General features: G+C 34.4%; 1 protein-coding gene across 1 annotated transcript in view; it reads left to right on the plus strand.

Moving 5' to 3' along the window:
- The window catches only part of p (WD40 repeat domain-containing protein pink), a 306,375-nt gene that overhangs the window by 244,446 nt on the left and 48,111 nt on the right, over positions 1-13,818 (plus strand). The window contains exon 20 of the mRNA XM_090396034.1: positions 8,881-8,956. Coding sequence (XP_090252160.1) covers positions 8,881-8,956 — 76 coding nt within the window. The remainder of the gene's footprint in view (positions 1-8,880; positions 8,957-13,818) is intronic.

A 13,818-nucleotide genomic window follows, 5' to 3' on the forward strand; every position in this document is an offset into this window, starting at 1 on the left:
ACAAATAATTATACAAAAATCATTTATTTTCTTGCAAAGTATACAAAATTGCATAATATTGAAACTTTTTTTAATATTATGCAATTTTGTATACATTAAAAAAAAATATTGATTTAAAAAATTGCAGCTCTTACATAGTCAATTCAGGTTTTTTTTTTTAATGGGGTGAGGTGATATTTAGCTAACTATTCAACTACAAATATTTTTGATTAGAGTGTTTTTTTCAGAATTCAGAAATGTCACCTGATATCAAAATTTAGCAGTAAATATATACAGTTTTCTTGTCCTTCATGATATGAGATCTTTTCAGAAGCAAATTTTATTCATGGCAACTTTTTTTTTAACACCGTACACAAGATTATTTCCTTGCTATTTTTTTACCACCCAAACATCAAAAATAATGATAAGAATGACATTATTATTATTAGCCTACTCGTATGCTATGCAGAAAGATTAATGATATATAACAATTTGTTTCGTAATCATTTCAGTTTGTAATAAGTGATTATGAGAACGATTGAGAGTATACTGGATACCAGATAACATTATAAATGTTGTGATATGTATAAAGAGTTGTTTTCCTTTTTATAGAAAAACTACATAATTGCAAAAATTAAGCATTCATTCTATGAAGTGATTTTGAATTCTAACTAGGATTATTAATAAAAAATATTAATTTAGAACAGACAGTGAAGTTTTAAAACTCAGGCATATGCATTTCTTTGAGAACAAAAAATGCAGTGTCAGTCAACAAAGTGTAATTATGCAAAATTTAAAAAAAAAAAAGAAAAGAAAAAAATTGATTCCTACAGGGTGTTCGGGATAAATTTGACATATTTATAATTAATTATATTTTTCCGTAAGTTACATGTATTAACACACACTTCTCTTCATTTAAAAGTTTGGACCCTTCTTCATTCATATACAAGATGTCAGAAAGGATGGATAGCTGGAACCCACCTGAATCATGGAAGAGAATAACTTGTATCATGATGATTCGTGCCCGCCATCAAAATAAGGATATTACGACTGCTGCCCAATGCTCCCTGAATACAGTAAAAACAATCAAGCAAGAAGAAAGATCCCTAGCAGACGATCTGATTGCGTTCGTACAGCAGAATTCCTCGCAAATCTGCAGGAACAGGTGTTGAAGAACCCTGGCATTGGAATTCGGGCTTTGTTCGTGGAGTTGCTAACTGTAGTCAAGCCCTGGATAACAAGGGTAGCCAATGGTAGGCCGTATGTATGGCAGCAGGATTCGGCCCCTTGCCACAACGCTGGGAAAAGTCAAAAATGGTTGTCTGAAAATTTCTACGACTTCACCAGTCCAAATGTTTGGCCTCCAAACTCCCCAGACCTTAACCCCATGGATTATTTTGTATGGGGCACAGTTGAAAAAGACACCAATCGCACTTCCAGTAATACAAAAGCCCAGTTAATGGATAAAATTAAAACAGTTTTTGCGGCCCTTCCCAGGGAGACTGTAGCATCAGCTTGTTCGAGGTTCCGAAGCAGAATTGAAGCTGTGATCGATGCTAATGGTGGTTATTTTGAGTAAATCTTGTTGATAGTATTGTAATTAACTCTGCCTGTAATGTTTTTTTGTCAATTCATTAAATTTAATAGATACAAAGAAGATTTTCTTTTTCCTTACGAAACTGTCAAATTTATCCCGAACACCCTGTACATTGCTTTTTTTCCAGTAAAAAAGCACTGCAGTGCAGTAATAAATGATAACATTTTCTCATGCCCATCAGTGGCCATTTTATTTTCAATGTAAATATCATGCCCCAACTCAGCATCACCAGAATTCAAGATTGGTATTATCAACATAAGAAGCCTGAATGCCAAAGAAATGGAACTGGCTGAGGAAATGGATAAGTACGAGAATGATATAAGGCTGACTGAAACAAAAAAGACAGAAACTGGTGAGATCTTTCTAAGCAATAAATACAAAATGTTATATTCAGGCAATAACAATCAGGGAAAAGGAGGAGTAGCTATAGCATTCAATACAAAATATGAGGCTAACCTTCTTAAATGGCATGCAATATCAAGTAGAGTGATGTGGACAAATATCAGAATGGGGAACTGGACAATGAGACTTATTTGTGCCTATAGTCCCAAAGAAGGTTTTACTGAGGTAGAAGTGGAAGAATTTTTAGAGGCTTTAGAGAAAGCAACTTGACACAATGAAAAAGGAAAAGTTGATCCTTGTTGGGGATCTAAATAGCAGAGTAGGAAATGATTGTCAGACATACATTTTGGGAAAATTTGGAGAAAAGAGCAACGCTAATAATGCAAATACTTGTTGCATTTCTGCTCAGGACATGGACTGGTTATTACTAACACAATGTTTCAACATAAAAATGTCCATAGATTCACATGGAGAGAAGAGGCAAGGAATATGAAAAGCCTAATTGACTGTTATTGTTGATAGTGATGTTTTCTCACTGGTGCAGAACACTAGAGTGTATAGAGGATTTGAAATTGGAAGTGATCATCATTCATATTGAAAAGAAGAACATGTAAAAAAGTTTTAAAGCGAATAAAAGTTGAGCAGCTTTCAGATGTGAACTATAGACTAAAATACACGAGCATTATTGAAGAAAAAATGAAAGAGTTTGAAAACTGGAACCAAACCTTGGAGATTCAGTGGCAAGCTCTGAAGAAAACATTGCTTGATTCAGCCAGAGAGGCATGTTGTAAGGATAGTAAAATCAGAACTCCATGGTGGACACAGGAAGTTAGAGGCACTGAAGGAAAAGATGAAAGCATATCAAAAGTTCCTGGCAAATAAGTCAGCTTGTGCTCCTAGAGAATACAGAGACAAATGTAAGAAAGCTAAACACTGTGCAAAACTAGCTAAACAAAAATCATGGGAGGACTTTGGCAAGAACATAAATAAATATCAAGAAGGTGGCAAAATATTCTGGTGGTTGTTGAAGAAGCTTAGAAATGGAGGAAAGTTGTAAGTGCTGTAAAAGGAGTTAAAGATGATAAAGGTGACGTGAAAACGGGAGAAAAATATATCCTTGAAGTATGGAGTAACTACTACTTTGAAAAATTGCTAAATGAAATAAGCACTGATAGCACAGTGGTAAAAAACACTCAACAAGCATACAGTCAGGAATACATATCCATACTTGAAGTAGGAAAAAACCATCAAAGGCTTGAAATGTGGAAAGGCAGCAGGAGTAGATGATATTCGACTAGAAATGCTGAAGTATGGTGGTATAAAAGTCTTACAGTGGCTGCACTGCATAGTTCAGAAGGCCTGGACAGAGGAAAGAATTCCAGATGATTGGAGTAGAGCTCTCATAGTACCCATATATAAAAAGGAAAATAAAACTGAATGTGAGAATTACTGAGATGTTTCACTACTGAATTCTTCTGATAAAATTTATGCAAGTATACTTGAGAAACAGTTGAGAAGAATTGTGGAAGAAACGCTTGGTGAAGAACAAGTTGGATTCAGTCCAAATAGAGGCTGTCAGGATCAAATCTTCACTTTACTACAAATAGTTGAGAAATCGTGGGAATATAACAAAGATCTGTATTTATTTGTATGACAAGGTGCCAAAAGAAAAGCTATTCAAAACAGTACAGTTATATAGTGTTCAATGGGACATTATATCAAACAATACTTAGTCTTTATTTGAGTTGTAAGTCAGCAGTTAGAATTGATGGAAGTAGAAAGATGGTTTAATGTTAAATCTGGTGTCAGACAAGGATGTACATTATTCCCCTATATCCCCTATATTTATTGAGCTACTTGGCTGAGTAAAAAGTATCATGCGCTTTAACCATTGGCTTCATGAGGTAAAATCCCACTGTGATGACATGGATGTTTTCAGGTTATAGGTAATTTTCATTGGCCATTGTGACACTATCACCTTGCTTACTGGAGAACTGAAAGAAGTGGCATCTTCATTACTGCAAAACAAACCTACATTCCAAAAAATACAAATTAATAAAATAAATTAAATTAAAACTCAACCAACAAATTACAATCTAATTACTCTCACTTTGCTTCTCTCAAATACCGTGGAAAAGATCATCACCAACAAACTTCTTCAATACCTGGAAGCAACCCATCTGATCTTCTACCTACAACACCCACCCTTGGACTCAAGTAATGGAAAGTTTTGGAGAAATATGTGGTTGCCTTATGATATTTCTAATGTATTTGATTGAGTCCAGCATAGAGATCTGCTCAGCAAACTACCATCCTACAGTTTGCTTCTACCCCTTACATTTGTGCTGCCAGATACCTTTCTAGTCACTCACTGTTATGGTTAAATGGTTTCTTCTCCTCAGATTTATTCACAGTGGAGGAGCATTCTAGGACCCTGAAACTTTACCCACTCTCTTTCTCCTGTACATAAATGACCTACTCTCACTAATTTCAAATTCTATCCATACTTTTGCTGATAACAATACATTCCATTCCTCTTTTTCATTTGACAAACCTTGTTAGTCCCAATTATTAGAAGTCCTCAAGATAACTAAGATAACATAACCAATTCCCTAAACTCTGATCTTCTTGCTGTACTTAAGTGGGACAAGGACAACTTTATAAGCCACTTCTCTAACCTTCAGTAATACCCAAATATCCTAACATGATCAGATCTGTGTGTTGAGGCTTAAGTGCTGTGAGGACATCATGTTGGAGGTTTAATGGAATATTTTCAACACTGGGAAAGGATTAAAACTAATTTTAATGCTTCCAATATTTCGTCTCGATCACTGCATCTTCAGGGATTACAAATAACTTTTGTTACAATGCACTCAAACACAATGCAATACTAAATGAAACATGTTAGTGACTCTAAAGTCCTATCTAGGTGGTGCATTTGCAGGTGGCCTAGAATGTAACGTGGAATCTCTGATAATTAATGTTACATCCTTGGCACCTGCAAATGCCCATATAGGGTGCATCACCTAAATAGGACTTTAGAGTCACCCACATGTTTCACTTAGTATTATATTGTATTGTATTTGAGGGTGTTGTAACAAAAGTTATTTGTAATCCCTGAAGATGTCTCAGTGACTGAGACGAAATATTGGAAGCATTAAAATTAGTTTTAATCCTTTCCCAGTGCTGAAAATATTCCATTCAACCTCCAATATTGACAAACCTTGTTAGGCTCAGTTATTAGAAGTCCTCAAGATAACTAAGATAACATAACCAGTTCCCTAATCAGGGGATCTCTTCTTGGGCTGACCAGTACTTCTCACCTGTACAACTGCCAACACTGTATAAATTCCAAATCCACATAACATTAAATACTGCTCACACATAGGTAGTGCAGCCAAATCCTCTCTAAGATTAACTGATGATCCCTTTCTAACAGGTGCATTCCAATCCCCCCCCCACTTTCATAGATGTTCAGTTTTTGACTTAAGCCTATTCTATAGGTAATTTCATGGACAATTCCTTGCTGAACTGGCCACTATCCTTCTTCCAGTTTCTTCCAAAATTGTAAGAATAGAACATATATTGGTTAACATCCATTTACAGTTCAATGCTAAACCAGCTTCAATTTCTCCTCTTTCATTCTATCTACAGCTATTCTTTGGAACAGCCTTCCTAAATATGTTTTCTCCAAACACTGTGATCTTCAACTTTTCAAACAACATATCAACAAATTCCTCCTTTCTCCTTATCATCTGGCCAAGCCACGGCACTCATGTGCTATACATAGATCTTGCAACCCTTCATGTATAAATCTGATATAAAAGTTAATGTAAATTTTTCTTTCATGATTTATACAGCAGATTTTAGTCAGTATTAAATTGCTGGAAGGTTCTTCTTATCTAGATGCACTTCTGTTGTAGAAGATTGCAATGTGTTGTGCATGGCACGTGATGAGAAATGCAGGATGAAAAATGCTAAATGATATATAAAAGATTATGCTTCTAAAATTATTTAACTCCTGAACTAACAAATATTTAAAAAAACACTATGTATATTAAAATAATATACATATTTAATATGTATATTAAAAAAGTTAAGGAAAATACTATTTTTGTTTTTTCATATTTCTGAAATGAAACAATATCACAGAGAATACTAATTATAATTTAATAATGAAGCTGGAGTTCTTGACATCAGCCAAGAACCCCATAACTTTGCAGTAAGCTGATTTTTTTTTTTCTTTGACTTCTTGGATATCTGTTGAACCAGGACTAGGAAGTGGTAGAGAGTTTTTGGACAGAATGGAAGATGAAGGCCTTCATGCCAGTGAGGCTAATTTCTCTGACTCGTTTGGAGCAGGTGTTAGTCAGATGAGCCAATGCAATAGTCAGACCAAGAAAAGTAGGAATAAAAATTCCAGAGGTCATCCCATTTGGCAACTTTGTAGTGCTGGAAGAAGTGAAATCAGGGGTGGTTTGAAGAAGGGTGTTCTGTTAGAGAGGAGACCTGCACAAGATTGTGGTCAGAGTTGCTGAGAGCAGAGGTGACCTGTATCTAGAAGGAGAACTGATTAAAAAGAGATCCAAAGTATTGGGAGGGTGAAAAAGGTTATCAGGAATTCATGTAGAAAGGTGTGTGATTTGCATTAGGTCACTGCTTATGGCAAAAACTTCTGCCTCTCATTGGAAAAGGTTAACCAGTTGGAATTGTGGACATTGAGGTTACTTACCCAGGAAGATGCCTTCACTGTTTGGATGGCTGGTCGAGTTTCATGGAAAGGAATGCAAAGAGATTTGAGTGGTTATCAGAGTTTGGTAAATGATAAATGCAGCAGATTATTATTAAATTATTAAATGAGGAAACCTTGAGCCACAGGAGGTTGAAAGTAGAGGATTCTAAATTAGCCACTCTTTGCATGCAATGTCTGATCTCACGAAGGCACAGGTGCCACCCTTGTGACAAAAGGAATTGTGAAGTGTGTAATTTGAACATTGGAGGTGGGCAGTAGTGGATGTAGATGCCATTTTTTGGTTCTGTCAAGAGTAAGAGGTCTGGACTGGATGACTGTAAATGATGGTAAATATCATTTATGTTGGTGTTAATGCACAGATGTTAATAAAGTGGGTGTGAAAGTGAGTTTTTATTGAGAAAATTCTGGCATAGTTTTTATGTTATAATTACTGTATTTTTCGGACAATAAGATGCACCCCAAATTTATGAAACAATTTTTAGAAAAAATATTATATAAAAATATTCACAAACTTTGAATTTCATTTATTATTACCATAACTTATACTAGCAGCATTCAGTTCGTCTTCACTTGTCTCGTTACTGTCACTTTGTGAACTATTGTTATCGCTCTCTTCAAAAACTAAGTCATGTTCAGTATCATCAACCGTGTTACTTATGCTGCATTTTTTAAAAGACTTAATAATCATCTCATCCATTCAAAACCACATACGCTCGCCCACTAACTACTATTGATGCCAGTAAAGTTTTCATAGGTAAATTGGGGATTCCCACATATGCAGCGAGACGTGTTTGGCTCGCGTTGAAAATGTGGGAACCCAAGACTTACCCAGTATCACCTACCTTTGGACCATGAGATGTACCCCAATTCTAAGTCTATTTAAAAGTCTATGTAAAAAGGTGTGTCTTATGGTCCGAAAAATATGGTGGTGGCATTGTATATTTTTTATTGAGAATAGTTTGAGGGAGATTCTTTTGTGTTGCAGTGTCACTGTCATCACACAATGATAGAGGAGGACATGTAGTGAGAGGAGATACTCTTAAACATGACATCCATACAGAGAGTGACCATTTTCCTTGCCATTACATGACCTCAATAGCAATGATATCCCATTAAATATATATGAAAACTTCACTCTGAGTGGCTCCATTTCTCTGTGAGAAATGGAGCCACTCAGAGTTATGAATGTCGAAATCTAAAAGGAAGATTATCTCACTCTTTGTAATTACTAATCTTCCAGAGATAGATAATCAATAAGGTCCTAATTCTGATGGCTATACAGTTATCAGAATTAGGAGAGCTATAAAAGCAGCAAATGAGGGAAGGAAATATGCAGTCACAGTAGATCATATACTCGTAAAAGAGGTTTCATTCCAGGCCTGATAACCTTTGGCATTTGATATCAGATCTGACAAAAGTGCATGTTCCAGGCATGATGTAAAGTGGAAAGTTTAGGTGAGCTGTAATCTTAGAAGACACCAGCTGAGGTTTCTGATGGGAGGCATCATTGATGAATAACAGATTGGGTTTGGGTGTCTGTGAGTAGTATTGCATGTCATTGGTTTTGGTATTAAGTCCCTGAATGTTTCAACATATATGTGCTACTTGCTTATATGTCACTGATGTTTTTGGAAGAAAATATTAGACATCCCTTTCATTATAACAAACTGCTCCTTTGGTTCCATCAAATTTGCCATAATGAGAATTCATTGTAATAAACTAAAAAATATTGTTTAGCTATTATTTAAAACTTGCTGTGTGTGTGTGTGTATATATATATATATATCCTTCATCCTTCGTAGCTCATTTGGTTTTGACTTGGATTTGAATTGCATCTATGACATGTATAACTTTTATCAGGCTTTTCAGTTGAAGTTAGCTGGTCTCATATGGAGGTGAAGGGTTTTCCTTCCCAGAAACTTGGATTTTTGTATCCCTCAAAATAGACAAACCAGCTCCGTGAAGACACACACAGTATCTACAGACATAAAACACTTGCCCTTAGGGGATGCAGAAGAGTGGCAAGCTAGCTGCATTAATTGCCTAAAAATTGAAGAAATGGAACCAAACTGTTATATTTTCATTCCAGTTACATACTTAATATGACTGATGTGTTTTTATTTTCTTAATAAGATCTTTATTACTAAAGATATTTATTGCCTGAAATGTTTTTAAGAAGTGAGTTTTTTTAATTATTATTATTCTACAGTGCCTTAACCCATCGAATGTTAACTTGTATAGAAAACTATCTTTGGTCACGGCGGCCTGCCACATTTTCTCCTGAGGTATGTATTTTGTAATTTATAGACTGAAATCTTGCCTGTATATTACTAAATATGCTTAACAATCAGACTTTTAACAAAATGTTTACACATAACAGAGCTCAGAGAAATATGCTGCAAAGTCAGAATGTGTATTATTTCACATCCTGTAAATTACAGTGTTGTCCTGCCAATTTCTGGAAACTATATCAAACATCGTGTTGGAGGTTTAACCTCTCTACTGGCCGAGGTGGATGAAATAGTGAGACCAACTTGCACTTCTTATCCATGTTATTCAATAGGTGTTACAGAATCGTATCCAGATTTATCTGGATGTATATATATAAGTCCTGGCTGGTTGGGGTGTTAATGGAGTATTAACAGTACTAAGAAAGGATTAAAAGCTATTTTAATTCTAACAATATTTCAAAGCATTCAGAAGCATGCCCAAAAAGAATTCTTAAATATAAGAAATAAGCATATCAAAAAGTATAACAGTCTGTGACAATCCATCAAATTTTCACCTCCAAAAAAGTAATCTATCTTCTGGCCAACTTGCTGCTCTCAGAAAGCAGTGAAAAGATAAAAATAGTAATGCCACATTTGTTTTTAACACCATTAAAGAAGCAGTAGTGACGTCTTTATGCTTTATACGAATGCCAGAAGTATCCGAAATAAAGGAGATGAATTGGTAGCGCTGATAGCATCAGCCTGGCCAAAGATTATTGGGATCTCAGAGATGTGTTTGATGGAGGATGATATAATGACAGGAATTGAAGTAGCAGGGTATGGCATTTTTCGGCAGGGTAGGAAAGGAAAAACGTAGTGGTGGAGTATTTCTTATGATAAGTGATGACTTATGTCCTCTAAGAGCGGAGGCTTTGTCAGTATTGGGACCTGTACTGTTCAACCTTTATATTAATGACATTGTCAACGGATTGCAAGGGGATATTCAGTTGTTCGTGGATGATGTAAAGCTGGGAAGGGTTATCAGTAATAGTGCAGATGTGGCAGCCCTGCAAGAGGATTTGAATAAACTAGACAGATGGGCAAATGAATGGGGGTGTTGGTTTAATGCAGCAAAGTGTAGTCTTGAAGTTTGGGGTCCATCGATTGGAGGCTGCATATTCGATTAGAGGAGCTGTACTGGAGGAAGTAGGGAAGAGAAGAGATCTGGGAGTGATGATTGATAGAAAACTGAAATTCAGGGAGCATATTGCAAAGGTGGTGAAAGTAAACCAGAGGATTGCTGCAATACTGAGAAGGACACTGACCTATAGAGATGAAAGAGTTATTATTCCGTTGTATAAGACTCTGATCAGACCACACTTGGACTATTGATCTCAAATTTGGTCTCCAGGATTTGAAGGGGATAAAGTAACTGTGGAAAGGATACAGAGGCAGATAACAAAGATGGTTTCAGAACTGTACAATATCAGTTATGATGATCGGCTGAGGGAATGTGGACTTCAGAGCTTGGTGGATAGAAGGAGAGGTGATATGATCGAGACTTAAACTGTTGAGAAGCAGTTACAGGGTGGACATTGGGGAGTTCTTTCACTTTGTGATGACAAGAGGCCATCCCTTGAAGTTGCAAAAGGAAGCAAGAGAGTGAGGAGTGGTTTCTTTGCATGGAGGGTGGTTGAACAGTGGAATGCATTGCCTGAGAGAGAGTGGTGAGAGCAAGAACAGTCAATGAGTTTAAAGAGTGGTATGATAGACTTCGTGTTTCCCAAGAAGGACCTTCCACGATGAATCTCTTGACTCCATGGAGGCCTGAATAATAAATAAATTTTTAAATACAATCATAAAATGGATATTATTCTCTAACACCATTCTACCTACATCCCACTAGATCACAATCCCACCAAAACTCAGGTTAAAAAAAAATTAAAAAGCCTATTTAAAAAAGTATGTTCCTGGCTTCCTTTTTGTGATAAATTCCCAGACTTTCCCATCACTACCTCTTTCAACAATATGGCATCATTAAAACTCTGACCAATAGAGCCTACAATCTCTATTCCAGTGGAATAGAGATTGTAGGCTTTCTAACCTTTCTTTCAACAGAACTCAACCATATATACAGCACCTTCCTCTCCAATGGCTACAGTTCTTACAGAAGTAAAAAAAAAAAAAATAATAATAATCAATTCCTCTCCCTCTCCCCCCAGTCTTCAGCTATTTTAGAAGGATTTCCTTAAAAAAAAATGCAACCCCTGTGCAGTTTTTAAGCCCCCCCTCCTTATCTGTTCATCAGCTCTCTCTCTCACACAGTGCCTAGAGTATATAAAGTGTCTTGTTCCTGCCAGTTAGCATACTTTGGACAGACAGGTAGATCAACCACATCCACATAGATGAATACAAAAAATACATCTGCAGTCATGACTATGGTTAATCTAGTCCTGCAGACCATGATTGGATATCACTTACAGGATCTTATGATAAAAAACCACCATAATAAATTTAAACCACCATTTAAATTTACTATGGTGGTTTTTACCACCACAGTAAATTTAAAAAAGAAAGACTTTTTGGAATCTGCAGCTGCACTCAAAAATCATCTGAATTTAAATAAATGTGTATACAAGAAACTTCCTGAAATATCAATCCACGTGTTTCATTTAATATGGTTGCCTGTGTGTGTGTGTGTGTGTGTGTGTGTGTGTGTGTGTGTGTGTGTGTGTGTGTGTGTGTGTGTGTGTGTGTGTGTTACAAGTGTTATTTTGTACTCCCTGAAGATGTCTCATTGACTGAGAGAAATATTAGAAGAATTAAAATAGTTTTAATCCTTTTTATACTACATTGTTTGGGATACTGCATTTTAAGTCTCATGAATTCTAGAGAATTACCCTGAATTTTATTAATAAAGAAAGATTGTTTTTGAAATATTTCAAATTTATATAAAAAAATGAAAATGAAATGAATAAATGAAAAAATATAAATCTATGTCTTGATCTTTTCATTTAAGCTATAAATATCTTATACAAGAAATTATTAAAAAATTTCCAGTGGATTATACATCTGATCTTAGCTGTTACATCTGACCATTGCACTGGGGCTTGGTATGAAGTTGAGCGTAGTGCCAAAATAATAATTGAGATATGATAATCGTAGTTACTGTCAATTGTTAATGGCTATTTTTAAAATAAAAAAAATGATAAATGCATGCATTCCTTTTTAAATTTGGATTGTTTATTTTATTACTTTTTGTTTAAGAATGACTTTCCTTATATGCACAGTTTTTCTTTCCATCAAGGATTAGTTATTTTCCCTCTTCTAGCTTCATTGGTCTTTCCAGTTTGCAGTGGATTGATTGCTTGCTCTCCCCTTTCCCTTTGATCTATATTTATCCATTTATTTTGGTAGTTGATGTCTTTCCATCATTATATAAATGAAATACCATTTTTTTTCTATATGCCTTGATCTTTTCATTTAAGCTATAAATATCTAATAATATCTTCATTTTTTATGATCTAATTTGGTATATATCCTTTAATCGTTCTTAAAAATAAAATCTCTTTCTTTTTTAATAGTTCATATTTCTGAACTATATAATATAGTTGGAGTGGACATAATTTAGTTTCTCATTTCTCTTTTTTATTTACTCTTAATTGTTCTTCAAAATTCCTAAAAAAAAATTTTTTCTTCATATTGTCCCTGAACTTATAGTTCAGTTGCTCCTTTTGTTTTTTTTTAATCTTTGACAAAAGATTAAAGAAAAAGTTGCACTTTTTCTTTAATCTTTTATGAAGATATAAGCAAAGCTTTTATATTATGGAACACTCTAGATCAGAACATCTCTTTAGACTGTTATTTTTTATTTCTTAATTGAAATAAAATAAAAATTTAATGAAGTAATCACACGCGTGTGTGTGTGTGTGTGTTACAAGTGTTATTTTGTACTCCCTGAAGATGTCTCATTGACTGAGAGAAATATTAGAAGAATTAAAATAGTTTTAATCCTTTTTATACTACATTGTTTGGGATACTGCATTTTAAGTCTCATGAATTCTAGAGAATTACCCTGAATTTTATTAATAAAGAAAGATTGTTTTTGAAATATTTCAAATTTATATAAAAAAATGAAAATGAAATGAATAAATGAAAAAATATAAATCTATGTCTTGATCTTTTCATTTAAGCTATAAATATCTTATACAAGAAATTATTAAAAAATTTCCAGTGGATTATACATCTGATCTTAGCTGTTACATCTGACCATTGCACTGGGGCTTGGTATGAAGTTGAGCGTAGTGCCAAAATAATAATTGAGATATGATAATCGTAGTTACTGTCAATTGTTAATGGCTATTTTTAAAATAAAAAAAATGATAAATGCATGCATTCCTTTTTAAATTTGGATTGTTTATTTTATTACTTTTTGTTTAAGAATGACTTTCCTTATATGCACAGTTTTTCTTTCCATCAAGGATTAGTTATTTTCCCTCTTCTAGCTTCATTGGTCTTTCCAGTTTGCAGTGGATTGATTGCTTGCTCTCCCCTTTCCCTTTGATCTATATTTATCCATTTATTTTGGTAGTTGATGTCTTTCCATCATTATATAAATGAAATACCATTTTTTTTCTATATGCCTTGATCTTTTCATTTAAGCTATAAATATCTAATAATATCTTCATTTTTTATGATCTAATTTGGTATATATCCTTTAATCGTTCTTAAAAATAAAATCTCTTTCTTTTTTAATAGTTCATATTTCTGAACTATATAATATAGTTGGAGTGGACATAATTTAGTTTCTCATTTCTCTTTTTTATTTACTCTTAATTGTTCTTCAAAATTCCTAAAAAAAAATTTTTTCTTCATATTGTCCCTGAACTTATAGTTCAGTTGCTCCTTTTGTTTTTTTTTAATCTTTGACAAAAGAT

The sequence above is a fragment of the Typopeltis vanoorti genome, chromosome 7 (genome assembly GCF_054136105.1).
Source record: "Typopeltis vanoorti isolate ZY-2024b chromosome 7, IOZ_Tvanoo_1.0, whole genome shotgun sequence".
In the NCBI taxonomy this organism is placed as follows: Eukaryota; Metazoa; Arthropoda; class Arachnida; order Uropygi; family Thelyphonidae; genus Typopeltis; species Typopeltis vanoorti.